Source organism: Pan troglodytes, chromosome 19 (genome assembly GCF_028858775.2).
Source record: "Pan troglodytes isolate AG18354 chromosome 19, NHGRI_mPanTro3-v2.0_pri, whole genome shotgun sequence".
Lineage (NCBI taxonomy): Eukaryota > Metazoa > Chordata > Mammalia > Primates > Hominidae > Pan > Pan troglodytes.
In genome coordinates this window covers 36,307,140-36,321,544 of record NC_072417.2, presented here as the reverse complement: position 1 = coordinate 36,321,544, position 14,405 = coordinate 36,307,140, and the positions used below count along the sequence as shown (strand labels likewise).

The window sequence follows — 14,405 nt, the reverse complement described above, 5'->3', positions numbered from 1 at the left end:
TTTTTTTTGGAGTGGGAGACAGAGTCTTGCTCTTGTCACCCAGGCTGGAGTGCAGTGGCGTGATCTCGGCTTACTGCAACCTCCGCCTCCCGGGTTCAAGCGATCCTCCTGCCTCAGTCTCCTGAGTAGCTAGGATAATAGGTGCCTGCCCAGCTAATTTTTATATTTTTAGTAGCGATAGGGTTTCACCATTTTGGCCAGGCTGGTCTTGAACTCCTGACCTCAAGTGATCCACCCACCTTGGCCTCCCAAATTATTGAGGTTACAGGTGTGAGCCATGGTGCCTGGCCCAGAACTAGTTTCTTATATGACTAGTAGTAGCCTAGCCAAATCCTCCCTCATTCTTAACTTTTCTTTGATCTTTCTTTTCTCAGGACTTTGAAGCTGTAACTTTGAAATAAATGAAAGAAACTTAGACTCTAGAATAAGACTCGCAGGTTTGACTTGGTCTGTCCTAAGTAGGTCATTGTTAGCCGACTAGTCACATCTTTGATCTATGTTAATTCATTCTTTTATTTATAAATTCAGATAAAGGTGGTCAAAAAAACAAACTTCTAGGGGCAAGTGAATGTCTCAGCTGAAATCAAAAGGATGAGTAGGGTTTGAGAGGGCAAGAAGAGGGAGAGAGGACATGCAGCATCTCTGAAAGCCTGGTGGCACGAAGCATGGTGACTAAGGGACAGAGGATATTTTGTTTGTTTGAACTATAAAATGTTAGAGAGCTGGAAAATTTTAAGATGATATTCTAAAGGGAAGCAAGGCCCTGATCATGCAGTAAACCATATTAAGAGTTTAGATTTTATTATGAGATATGAGAAATTATTGAAAGGGAAGGGTTGGTACACAGTTCATCTTGTGTCTTCTTATTTCTCTTGTTTTCTTACTCAGTCTAGATGCCCTAGACAAACATTTCAGTAGTTCTTTTCTTAGATCTCTTGGCTATTTCAAGGACAAGGCAGGTAATAAAATATGCTTGGTCTACAGTGTTAGTTAGCATTTTGGCATTTTTCTTTTTGTTACTTTTTAACACATGGTTCTATGTCCTATAATTTTTTCTTATTTTTCTAATATTTGCGTTTTCCACATTTCACACTTTAAAAAACTCTTCATAAATATTTTTATTGGCCAGATATTCTGGTCAGTGGGTCATTGTTTACTTAATTTCCTAATGGTGGATATTTATCGTTGTTCCAGTTTTTCTTGTTAGAAAGAATGCTGTGATTTACCTATAGGCAAAAGTTTAAATGCCTTAACTGTAGACAAAAGTTAAAATATCTTACTTTTTTAAAAATTTCATTGCCAAATTGCTTTCCCAAAGAATTGTGCCAATATGTGAACATGGCCATTTCATTCTACCTTCCCCATCGTTGGTTTTTTTTTTTTAAATTGCTTGCTATTTTAATAGTGATAAATGATGTCACATTTTTATTGCATTTCTCAATTACGTGGTTGGCCATATTCCCATATATTAATCATAGTATTTTGTATCTTGTAAACATTCTTTTTATGTCCTTTGCCCATTTATTCATTGAGAATTTTAAGATTTTTTTCTCATCCATTTTATGAGCTCCTGATTAACAACCTCCTTTATAGCATCTTATTTGAATATTTTTATCAGGCTGGTTGTTTCAGCATAATGGGGATTTTGTATAGACCAATCTATTGATAATTTCTTTGTGATTTTTTTTTTCTAATTAAATAGCCTTCCACCTGAAGACTTACAAATATTTTTAAATTCTTCTGCTGGTTTTATGACTTCCTTGTTCATGTTTTCTTTCACTTTGTCAGTGTATCACATGAAGTGAGTGTTAAACTGAACTTTTTTCCAATTTCCTCATCTCATTTATTGAGTCTTTTCCTTTCCCCTTTGGTTTCTGATTTTTCTTTCCACAGCTAACAATGTTTGAGAATTTACTGTGTGCTAGGCACTGTTCTAAACACTTTATCTGTATTATCTCATTTTCTTCTCACAACAACCCTGTAAGGAAATAGAGGCACAGAAACCTAATTTGCTGAAGTGACACAGCTAGTAAGTAAAGCTTTGTCACATATTCAGTTCTTCTGTGTACCTGTGCTCTCATTGTGCTGTTGTTTCTATATTGTGGTTATCTTTCTGTTTTTATGCCACTATCATTCTGTTCTAATTATTATGGCTGATACATGTTTCTCTCTCAAGAAAAGCTAATATCGGCCGGGCACAGTGGCTCACGCCTGTAATCCCAGCACTTTGGGAGGCCGAGGCAAGCAGATCACCTGAGGTCAGGAGTTCAAGACCAGCCTGGCCAACATGGTGAAACCTGATCTCTACTAAAAATACAAAAATTAGCTGGGCATGGTGGCACATACCTGTAGTCTTAACTACTCAGGAGGCTGAAGCAGAAGAATCGCTTGAACCCAGGAGGTGGAGGATGCAGTGAGCCAAGATCGCACCACTGCATTCTAGCCTGAGTGACAGAGCAAGACTCTGTATGAAATAAATAAATAAATAAGTTAATGTAACTGTAGTATTTACTTCTTTTTCTATTCTTGCTTGTTTCTAAGTGAACTTAAGGTTCCAAAACGTTTCTCATTGGAATATTTTTCAGAATTGCCTTAATCTGTAAACTATACTAGAAATAATTGCAACGTTATAGTATCCCACCAAAGTCCTCTGTACCTTAGTGTTTGATATGTTCCAGGTGCTGACTAAATATTTGTTGAGTGAAAGAATGAATGAATGAATGGAGAGACCTTAGTTTGTCAGCTGCATCAAGTCTTAATTTATACTTCTCATTAATATTTTTCAGATTTTCCCTATTTGATGCTGCATATTTCATGTTAATGTTACTTCTTGACATTGTATATTTTTTCCCATAATTTTCTAATTATTTGTTGCCAATATCTGTTATTTCTGTTTTTTTGTTTTGGAATTTCCCAAATATTGTTAAAAAGATTGGCAATAGTGGGCATCCTTGTTTCGATTGTGATTTTAATAGAAATATGTTATTCTTCACCAGCAAGATGTTGGGTGGTAGTGTGTAATACATTCTTTTATCTAGTTCTTAAAATATATTTTATAAGGAAAAATTTTATGAAAGATTTTAGGTTAACTCTTGACTGACATTTTTGGTATTAAAGGAATTTGCTGTTGTTTGATAGCATCATTATGGAAGATATTGAATAGCACATATTTGTGATCTTTTAAGTTAGCTATAGAAGCCATCTTCTCATTCTGCTGTGGTAAGTGAATGTCTTTCTGACTTTCTTCTGGGTCCCTATTTCACTGATATCTAAACCCGGTTTCTAGCAGGGAAGAGACTAAAGCAAGCACATCCTTTCATTCCCTTGCTCTCAGTGTGTAGAGCTGAAATGTTTCCATATATGGGAATTTCTCATAGCATTGGGTTTGGACATACAGATGTGATAATAATCCTCACAACAACAACATTACTGCATCTAGGAATGTGGGTGGGCCAAGACACTGTGAAGGGTTTATGTGAATTATGTCATTTAATCTTCAGAAAAAAACCACTGTAAGTTCTGCCAGCCCATTTTATAGATGAGGAAACTGTGACTTAGAGCAGTGAAATAACTTGTCTATGGTCATACAGCTGAGAAGTGGCAGAGGCAAGTTGCTTGTAAAGTAGAGCCAAGCCTTAGAGATGGATGGGTGAAGATAGATATAGATATATGTGTATATAGGTATGTGTATATCTGTACACATATGCATGCATATTTGATGTGCTTGAGAGGTAGATGCTAAGGACTAATGCATTTTGAAATTTTTCTGGAGCCAGGAATATAGTAATACTTAGTGGCAAATAATGAGCCTTTTTCCATTAATAATAAGAATATAATTTCTTTGGAAGGAAATACTATCTAATTATAGTTTCCCTCAGTATATCTGGGGGATTGGTTAGCAGACCCCTGTGTATACCAAAATTTGCGCATATTCAAATCCCAAAATCGGCCCTGTGGAACGTGCTTCCTTATGGAACCTATTTATACAGTATGTGGGTTTCACATCCCACAAATACTGTGCTTTCAGTCTATGTATAAGTGTGCCCATGCCATTCAAACCCATGTTGTTCAAGGGTCAACTTTACTTTAAGGCTAGATAATTCTTCTGTCTAAGGACTTAGAGTCTGAGTAGTTGACGTATATTGTACTTGTAAGTTTACCAAGTTTGACTCTGCATTTTGCAGACATGTCTGTAGGATTGACATAATCCATAGGTGCTCCTAATGCAGTAGTCTATAATTTGACTTTCTTATTACTTTTCCCCCTAAAAATTCTAAGACAGCATTGAGTTTTTGGTATCCTCAGAGGAAAAGACAGTTACCTCTAAGATACCTACTTTCAGGGCAGGCGCAGTGGCTCATGCCTGTAATCCTAGCACTTTGGGAGGCCGAAGCAGGCGAATCACCTGAGGTCAGGAGTTTGAGACCAGCCTGGCCAACATGGTGAAGCCCCGTCTCTACTGAAAATACAAAAATTAGTCGAGCGTGGTGGCAGGCGCCTGTAATCCCAGCTACTTGGGAGGCTGAGGTGAGAGAATTGCTTGAACCTGGGAGGGGGAGATTGCAGTCAGCTGAGATCACGCCATTGCACTCCAGCCTGGGGGATAAGAGCGAGACTTCGTCTCAAAAAAAAAAAAAAAAAAGAAACCTACTTTCTGTGAAAGTCGGTGTATATGTTTTTTTAAATAAGACACAAGTATGTGGTAGAGTAGGGATTATCTAAGCAATTAGTCCCTATCATGGATGGTGAAGGTACTAATCAGTGTTTGGGAGGGAGTGGAGATAGCTTCCGTATATAGAGAGGTAATGCATTTTAAAATCATTTAGGGGACTTTTTCAAATAATCCTGTTTCTTCATGGTGAGATTCCCTGACACAGTGAGCCAATCAGGTTTGCTAAGGCAGAAAATGTTCGAGAGCCGCTGTACTAGACAGCATGAAAGATGACTGTTTTGTTGAAGCTTAATGGTAATTTTTCCATAATCCTGGTCCTTAAAAAGCAAAAAAAGGAACACATTAGAGTGTTGTTACTTTTCTCTCTCTCAATAGAAATGTTCCTAAACCAGCAAAGGAGGCTATCTGAATTTTTAAAAGTTTTTACGAAGGAACATAAAAATTCCTTTCTCTATTTTTTCCCACCTCTAGAAATGCTTGAAATGAGATTCTGCCTTACGTCTCACAAATTAAATACCACATTTGTGTCTCACCCATCTCAGTTATGCTGTCTTGCATTTTAATCAATCCTGTTTCAGGACTTCTTTTGCTGCCTTGTGGCTGTTTCTTATGTTTGTCACTAATTCATAAGTTGGCTAACTTTTATATTTGTAGAGAATTTCTCGGTGATTTTCTTCTAGTTGGAGTTCCAGTGTGGTTTGATTTGGAGTGTCAAGATCTCTGTCCCATGCCTAGCCTTAGTCCTCAGTCTGTTTTACTGGGTTCACCACCTGGTTGTAGTACCAAATGCCCTTTTCCCTTTCCCTCTCTCCTTCCTCACTTCCTCAGTACTGCCCAAGTTCGTCAGACCCAATGATTTTATTCTTAAGCTAATCTTATTTTTAATTTAGGTAATTCTGATTTCTGATTTGTAAAAGATAAATTTTCTTCTCCTTCATGTAGTAGGATTTTAATTTTGTAAATTTTAAATTCTCCATTAATGGTGTGTTAAATCTGCACTAAAACTGCTTCTTTACATGTTTTTAAATTTTTTCATTATGTTTTTAACACTTTTCTTACATGCAAAAAACACAACCGTTAAACTTTTCTTATTAAAATGCAAAGCGTAGTGTCTTCTAGCTTTTTGAAGAGCTTTTGTCCATTATATAATCTGTAAAGTAGCCAAGAGTTCCTCAGAAGCAGGACATCATTTAGATTTAAAACAATTATGGCTTGTCTGTAAAATAATGTTGTAGCATAACCATTCATGGGATGGCAGCTACGATTTTACTTCAGTAAAATATCCTTGGATACTACCGCCATTTTATTTACCTTAAAGATTTTACCAAGGTATCCTAGAACAAAAATGGTGAGGTCATTTTGATTCTGCTAAAGTTGGTATGACTGGAAAGCCAAATGACACAGTTATGAGCATAGACCTTTTATTTTCCAGATGTTTGACAGTGTAAACATACATAAAATACATATTAAAGTTTAGATGCTTTATATTTTGTGCAATAAATTGAAGCCTTAAAAGAAAACATTTTTTTTTTTATAAAAGAAACTCATTAGTTTACTTAATTAAGACAGTAAAATAGCAGCAAGTACCAAGACATTGTGCATTTCTTTTATTTAAGACAAGTTACTTCATTTACATCAGAGTCAGAAATGTTAAGACTGGCTTTCTTGAATACTTAAATATAGCTCGAATCACTGGTTAGATATGGACATATTTTCCCAACTGTACATCAGGGAGGAGTGCTTTCATTAGTTTCAGAAAATGCAGACCCTCAGACAGCCAGCATGACCACAACATTGAGCATTAAGAGAAATGAAGCATTTACTTTCCAAGCATTTGCCACAGAAGGTAATGGAGTCTTTACATTTGTGGTTGTCTCTTCCCTCCATAAGTTAAGGGTTGTGCTTTGTTGAGGCATTTCAGAGAAATTATTTGGCATGCCACTAGTGATACTTAGGGTCATGGGTGTTGGGGATGATTTTGTTGAGCTAGTGAGGCTTGTGTTTGTAACCATTCCATCTTGGAGATGAATAGTTAGAGTTGCAGCTGCTGCTTCATGTGAATTGATAGTCTCTGTGGATGTATCTTCTGGATAGGGCACAAAAGCCTTATCAGTGCTAGTAAAGGTGGTGTCTTTGCTTAGAGTGGCACCAAACGTTGTTTCCTTTGTTCGATATTGTTTGGGTATTTTGGTCACTTTGGGTTGAGTTACCACACTCAGAGAGTTAATGGTGTCCACTGTCTGCATCCCACTTACAGTGAATAAGCTTGAGGTAAATCCAGAAGGTGTGGGATACATGTTATGTTCCTTTAAAGATGATATTTGGGTAGAACATGGAGTCCCTATCACATGGGCTTTTGTTTCCATCATCCACTTCAGTAAGTAAGTAATGTTTTGTTTGTGGTCACATGACCACCTGTTATTGTAAAGGGTTATCTCTTGCAACTGAAAGAGCTGGTCAAAAGATTGGTCTGGAATGAATGTGAACTTATTGTTGTGCAGGTAAAGATGTGTGAGATTTGTCAGGTTTATTAATGTACCTGGAAGAATTTGTGTCAAAGAATTATTAGACAGGTCCACGATATGTAGTTTGGAGGGCATGTTGGTTGGAACTGTCCAAAGTTTGTTACTACTGAGGTTGAGAACCTCGAGACTTCTTAGTGTATTTTTAATGAGGACAACCTTTTCCAGCATGTTCTTAGAAACATCCAGATATTTAAGATTCCACTGATAAGCAGTATCAGATTTGTCAAGAAGTTTAATGTTGTTGTTAGCAGCAGACATGTTCCACAGAGACCGAGGTAAGTGAGCAGGCAGGCTTTCAAGCCTGTTGTTTGAAATGTCCAGGGTCCTCAGATTGGTATATTGGGTTAACTGGTTATGCAGATCAGTAAAGTGGTTATAAGACAGGTTTAAATGTATAATATTCTCTTGCAGTCCAGATGGTAATGTAGTCAAGTTTCTGCCTGAACAGTCCACATGCCTGTGCCTCTCTGTGCATATACATTGGAGAGGACAAATGCATAAAATACCAGGTGTGAGAAACAGAAGGATGAACAGGCAGAGAGACATTTTCAATATCTGATATTCCATCAAAGCCTAGAAACAAACAGATACACCCTTCTTTTAATATGCAAATACAGTTTAGGCATCTGCATGGGTCAGTTAGCATTAGGCAAAATTTTCAATAAACCTCGTTGTTGTTGAGTCCTTTTATAATTGTTCCAGTGATTAAACTAACAAAGCTCCCCTTCATTTATAGTCCAAATGCTTAATCCTTCAATTGGGCTATGTGGTAGAGAGAGACTCTCTCCCTACTCTCTCCTGCATTTTCTCCTTTATTTTCTCTCTCCCTCCCCCCTTTTCTAACCATATTCTTTCTTATTTATCTTTCTAGAGCCTTAATATGATAAAATAGCATTCTTTGCAAATAAATAGTTGCAGTTGTAGGCTATTACTATTTTTGATGATATGCTTTCATACTCAGATGAGAAAAAATGGCTGTCGTGTCTTTTTTTTTTAATCTCTGCAGTAATGTAATTCAATGTGTGTATATAGGGTAGATTTTATTTAGATATTAAAGCAGTTCTTCGAAATTTTATCTGTATGTTTTTAGGATAAATATATCTTTGTAAAAAGCACTTGAAAAATCCAGACCAACACAGTACCTATAAACCTCACATTTTATAAAGTGATTTTTTTCTGTATATTTCAGTGCCCATTTTAAAGGAAAACAATATGTATATTTACAAAGTGACTGAATGTATAAAAAATATCCCTCAACTGACACTGCAGCAAATTTCTGGTGCATGCACTTGCTATTGAATATATATTTAATCCTAACGTTGACTTTTTCTTAAAAGAAAAAGGAAAAAGATTCCAAAGTCAGCCTTTTACTGATTTAAATAACATCTTACCGTGGTGTCGTCTTCAACATCAGCATCTCATTTTCTCTGGGAAACTTAAAGGTCGTCTTGTTCTGTAGAGTCGGAACTGTTTCTGGCTGTGGGCTGTGCTTGCCTGCTCAGCTGCATTGTGTTGCTGTGAGCTGAAGCTCTGCAACCACCTGATCAGTACCACATAGGAGGACTGCAGAGCTGTCGCTGGTGCTGACTCAAATTTATGGCAAGAGGTGCACACGCAACAAAATGGACAATTTTTAAAAAAATTTGTGGCATCAAGCGTACCTATATATCTGATTTGCTATAGGATGGGATACCTTATGCATGAGAGTTGGCCCTTACTCCTTTCTATGTATTTGTCTGAGATTGGGTTCCATATTTTAACGTTTCCCTCATTAAGAATCTGTGAATTTTTAAAATACCTCTACTCTTTATCCTTTTTACATGTTGAAAATAAATTTGACCTTCCTCATGGATAGTTTTCTATGATATTAGTCCCACTATTTTTTAACTCCTGCCTTTTTATATTCCTTTCTAAAATTGTATAATTTTCATGTCACTTTTTTAATATTATAAAAAATCTGTTTTATGACTTTTATGTCTTCCCCCAACATGGTGATTATTATGTTTAATCAGCTTTTCAAATTTATCAACCACTTAAGTGTTCCGTCTTCCCTTTTAGGATGTATAGAAGTACTGAAATACGATTATTTTTTCTTTATCTTTCTGATACAATGATCATTTGACCAAGGCTACACACAAGCCAGGATACATTTGGAAATTAGCATCTTATACTTCAGATTATCAGTTCCTATGTAAAATAAACATGTTTTATTTTATATATTTGGAGTTAAAGTTTTTTTTCTTTATGCAACCTTGGGTGGTAAGTGGATATGAGTATTGTTTTTTCCAAAGATATTTTTGGTGCTGTATGAATGACCATTTATTTGATTTTATGTTTTAAGAATAGCAGTATCAATTTAGGTGATTTCAGAGTGTTGCACATTTCATCTTTCTGGGAAAGTAGTTTATAGTTTTAAAATTACATGAAATAATATAAAAGGAAAATTTTTCATCATGAGTTTTATAAAGTGAGATCAGATTTATGATAAATTTTGCTCCACTCTTCAGTGGACTGCTTGTGTAAATCTGTTAAAACACAAATCTGATTTCCAGCATGGCAAGTTTAAAGAAAGCAAATAAAGTTACGGTATTTTACCGTAGTGGCACCATTTAAAAACAAGTAATATTTAGCATGTTATGTGTAAGGAAAGTCTCTTTATGCCTTGTTACTAAATCCTTTGTTTTTCTCTAAATTATATTAGCATTATTTAGATTATACCACAAATAGAATTTGTTGTATTAAAATTCGAAGTTTATTTTCTTACAAGAGAAACTATACTCTAGGAGCCACCTTTTGTGTAAAACTAATGTTCCTCGAAAAGTATCTGCATTTTAAGAGTCCGCAACATAGAAATTTATTGTTGATTGGGTGCTTTATTGCCACTTTACTTTGAGGGTTCAGTTGAACTCTCAATTGGATTCTTACTGTGGATTTAGGAAACCAGCCATCAATCATAGTGCTTAAAATAATGTGTTAAAAATACTACATTCAGCAATATTGTGGAAATAGGGAACACATTGACATTTAGAGTTCTATTTAAGCTCATATATACACTGCTGCACTTCTAAAGATGTGACTGAGGGTCAATTTACCGACCACTTAAATCTCTTAATTTTAGGAAACCTCATTAAGTCAGTGTAGAAGTAGAGTTATGCATTTTCATTACACTTAACAGTACTTTTGTTTGAAAGAAAGGACATGTTACTTCATTAATGGATTCAAATGAATTTGGGTTTAGGCTGTATCAAGTTTAGTTTCTGTTGTATATAATAGAAAATTCCAGTGCAATAGTAGTGGCAGTGTTTCTCATTTCAAGTTTGGGACATACCAAATTGCTTCATATTATTCAAAGATTATTGTAAAATTCTCAAAAAGAAAAAGGGAGATCATTTCAATATATTTGAATTCTAACAATCTCTTACACTGGGTGCAGCACACCAGCATGGCACATGTATACATATGTAACTAACCTGCACGTTGTGCACATGTACCCCAAAACTTAAAGTATAATAAAAAATAAATAAATAAATAAATAAAAGAAATTCTCATGAAATAAAATAATACTGTATTACTGTTACTCGAAAAAAGAATATTTTTTAGAGGCATAAGTATGTGTTACAACTTATTTTAAATATTATTCAGACTCATTACATTTTCTATTAGTCTGTCTAGGTCAGTAATGATAGTTAGGCAACTTTTACATTCTAGATTAAGCAGTAAATTAATTTACGTATTCTTTTGTGTCCTAGGATATATTACCCCAACATTGTGAAAGGTATCACAAAGCATCTGCCAAGGAATAGCTATCCCATGCTAATCAGTGGTTTCAGTTTTCCATTATTATAGATAACATTTGCTATGCTTGAGAGTCAGATATTGTTTATTTTTGGTAATATGGTTGGCTATTTAGACTGATTTTCCTGCTGAATACAACTGAGAGTACTCAATAAAGTATTTTAAAAGCATGAAAGAAATAACAACATAGAAATTACCAAGTCAAAATCCAAATGAATCAGTTTCTTTGCCCACCTCCCTACTCCTTTTTTTCTTTATGCCACTGGCTTGTTGCCAAAACTCAGTCAATTATTTCCTAAAATGTCTCTCATCTTGGAGTTTTCTCTTTGACTCTTTGGGAAGATTTAATTTGTTCTTCTGTCCCCCATATTTTCTATAAGTGATTCCTCATATCATTGACATAATTGCTCATTTGCATCATCTCACAATAATTTCAAAATAATACCAGTATTGATTGCTACAATTAGATTATAGACTACCGAATAAAGTTTAAAATTTGTTTGTAGCTCTGCTTGCTTTATTTTACTAAAAGTGTATAGTAAATTCTGTGTTCTAATGCAATGTGAAATAATTCTTTTCTGTGTATTTTTATATCACCAACTTGATATAAACTTTGTTTCAGTTTTCAGCTTTTCAGGATCACAAGTCAAAATTATATATATAACAATGTATATTCAGATAAATCTTGCTTCTCTGTCTTTTCCATCCTATTTCCTTCCTTCTCCTATTAGTAACTGTTTTTATTAGTTTTTCGTTGTATCATTAACATTTCTTTTTGAAAACCTAAAAAAAATGTAAGCATATGTATGGTATGTTCTTATCCCGCCTTCTAATATAAAAGGTGACATATATACATACTGTTAGATAACTTGTTCTTCTTTTCTTACTGTATCTTGAGTATTACTCCATATCAGTATATAGGTATCTGTATGATTCACTGTTTGATCCATAGTACTCCATTTGGGAATGTACCATGGCTTATTCAACCAGTCCCCTATTGGTGGACATCTGGGTTTTTCAGACTTTTGCTGTTACGAATAATGCCACAGTGAATACCCTTGTACCTAAATAATTTTATATGTTTGCCAGTAAATCTTTGAAAAAGATTCCTAGAAGTAGGATTGCTGGGTAAAAGGGTAAATGCATTTGGAATTTTTCCAGACATTACTAAATTCCTCTCCATTGATTATACCATTTTGCAGTCCCACCAACAGTGTATCGTGGTGTCGAGTTCTATACAGCCTCACTGTATACTTTGTTGTTGAACTTTGGGATTTATTGTCCATCTGATAGGCAAGTATCTCCATCTAATTTTAAATGCATCTCTGTAATTATGAGGGGGAGTATATGTCTTTACATATGTTTAAAGACCATTTAAATGTTTGCTCCTGTAACTGTCTTTTTAATGTTTTGCACTATTAAAAGTTGTGTTTTGGGTCTTCCCCTTCCTGCCCCATATTAGGAGCATTTTAAATTTTAGAGGTATTAGCACTTTGTCTTGATTTAAGTTTTAATTTTTTTTTCCAGTTTGCCATTTGTCTTTTGGCTTTATTATGGTGAGGTGTGTGTGTCTGTGTGTAATGCACACTTGCATGTGTGTGATATTTAAAAGTTTCATATAATTTGATTTCCCTTTTTATTGCCTCTGGATTTTGAGTCTCAGCTAGGAAGGTTTTTTCCCGCTTCCAGATTATAAAGGAATTCACTCATATTTTCTTCTATTACTTGTATAATTTCATGGTTTATATTTAGAACTCTGGTCCTTGGTGTTCCAATATAGTGTGAAGTATGGATCAAATTTTTTCTTTTTTCCAGATGTCTATCCAATTGTTCCAATGCTTGTTTCCACTGATTTGATATTTATTTCTGGACTTTTTCTTCTGTTCCATTGATCTGTTTGTTTAGTCATATACCGGTACCACAGTGTTTTAGTTATAGGTTCCCAAAGGTGCTACTTTACTTTTTGATCAGAATTAAGTAAGAACAACAGTTAAAGATCACCCTCATCTAATTCATTTGTGTCCCTCACCACTGACACCAAATAGAAGACTTATGTGATATATGTATGTTTCAGTGCATGATGTAGGTGCTCTTTGGTCCTATATTAGTGAAAAGAGTGTTGAACCAATAGTCAGGGAGCAAACTCAGCTTTTAATACCACTTCTAAGCACATCACTTACTTTCTCTGGTCCTGTTTTCTCGGTAGTTAACAAACAAAAGGAGTTGAACCAAATGGTCTTCAGGGTTGTGTCTGACTCTGGTTAATGCTATTTTGGTTAAGAGCACCACTAGTATGTGGTGTGAACTTTAATCTACCTTTTATTCCCCTGTGCCTTATTCTTTTGCAGTATTCATGAAATAAACTTTCTCTTCTGGATCTTAGTTCTTTAATCTTTTCTCTAAAAGATTTTTCTTTGTTCCAGCATTTTCTTCTGTCCTGCATTTATTAGTTTGTATCTCTTCCTGCTGATTAAGCAAGGATTGCCACTGTTTGGCTGCTCAGCTTCCACTGACCTCACTGGGGAAAATTACATGCAGTTAAATGTGAATTATTCTTCCCCCAGCAAAGAATTTCTTTAAAAAAAAATAAAAGGAAAAAAGACAACATAAAAACCCGGCTGCTGCCAGTAGTCTGTCCTGTTATACAAAGAACAGAAAGAGAAAACCTCCCTTTAAAAGTACTTAAAGATATCAGACAACACTATGGTCAGCTAATCAGCTCCCGTTTAATCTAAGAAAATTGGTATTTCCCTATTTTTCCCTGTATTTCTTTCAGGAAAGAAGATGGTAAAAAGGGGCAAAAATGTGGAACAAGCCCATTAAGTAACTGTCATAAATGTAAAATGAGAACAGTTATGATGATTTAAGGCATGTCAAAGACTTGGCCAAGTATAAAAACATATCTTATTTACCATAACAAAAATTCTTAAAATTAAAAAGAATAATAGGAAATTCTCAACTCCAGATTGCTGCTGGGGAAATTAGCTTTAAAAGTACTAAGTTTGGGCCGGGCACGGTGGCTCACGGCTGTAATCCCAGCACTTTGAGAGGCCGAGGCAGGTGGATCACGAGGTCAGAGTTCAAGACCAGCCTGGCCAATATGGTGAAACCCCATCTCTACTAAAAAAAAAATACCAAAATTAGCCAGGCGTGGTGGTGCACGCCTGTAGTCCCGGCTACTCAGTAGGCTGAGGCAGGAGAACCCCTTTAACGTGGGAGGCGGAGGTTGCAGTGAGCCAAGATCATGCCACTGCACTCCAGCGTGGGCGACAGAGTGAGACTCTGTCTTGAACAAAAGTACTAACTTTGAAGAATACATGAAAGAAACTTTTTAATGAGGAAGACAAAAGATGTAATATGGCAATAAGTATCATGCTTATTCAGGAAAAGTAAGAAGCTCAAGGAAGTGTTTC

The 14,405-nt window shown here is 35.5% G+C and overlaps 2 protein-coding genes across 8 annotated transcripts in view; one reads left to right on the top strand and one right to left on the bottom strand.

Annotated features, from left to right (window-relative positions):
• The window catches only part of NF1 (neurofibromin 1), a 283,489-nt gene that overhangs the window by 193,409 nt on the left and 75,675 nt on the right, over positions 1–14,405 (top strand). The gene's annotated exons all lie outside the window — the stretch shown is intronic.
• Positions 6,077–8,743, bottom strand: OMG (oligodendrocyte myelin glycoprotein). Its single transcript, XM_001174751.6, has 2 exons — positions 8,589–8,743; positions 6,077–7,770 (listed from the first exon to the last, which is right to left on the bottom strand). Exon 2 carries the CDS (start codon positions 7,762–7,764, stop codon positions 6,442–6,444), a length of 1,323 nt encoding a protein of 440 aa, XP_001174751.1. The 5' UTR covers positions 7,765–7,770; positions 8,589–8,743; the 3' UTR covers positions 6,077–6,441.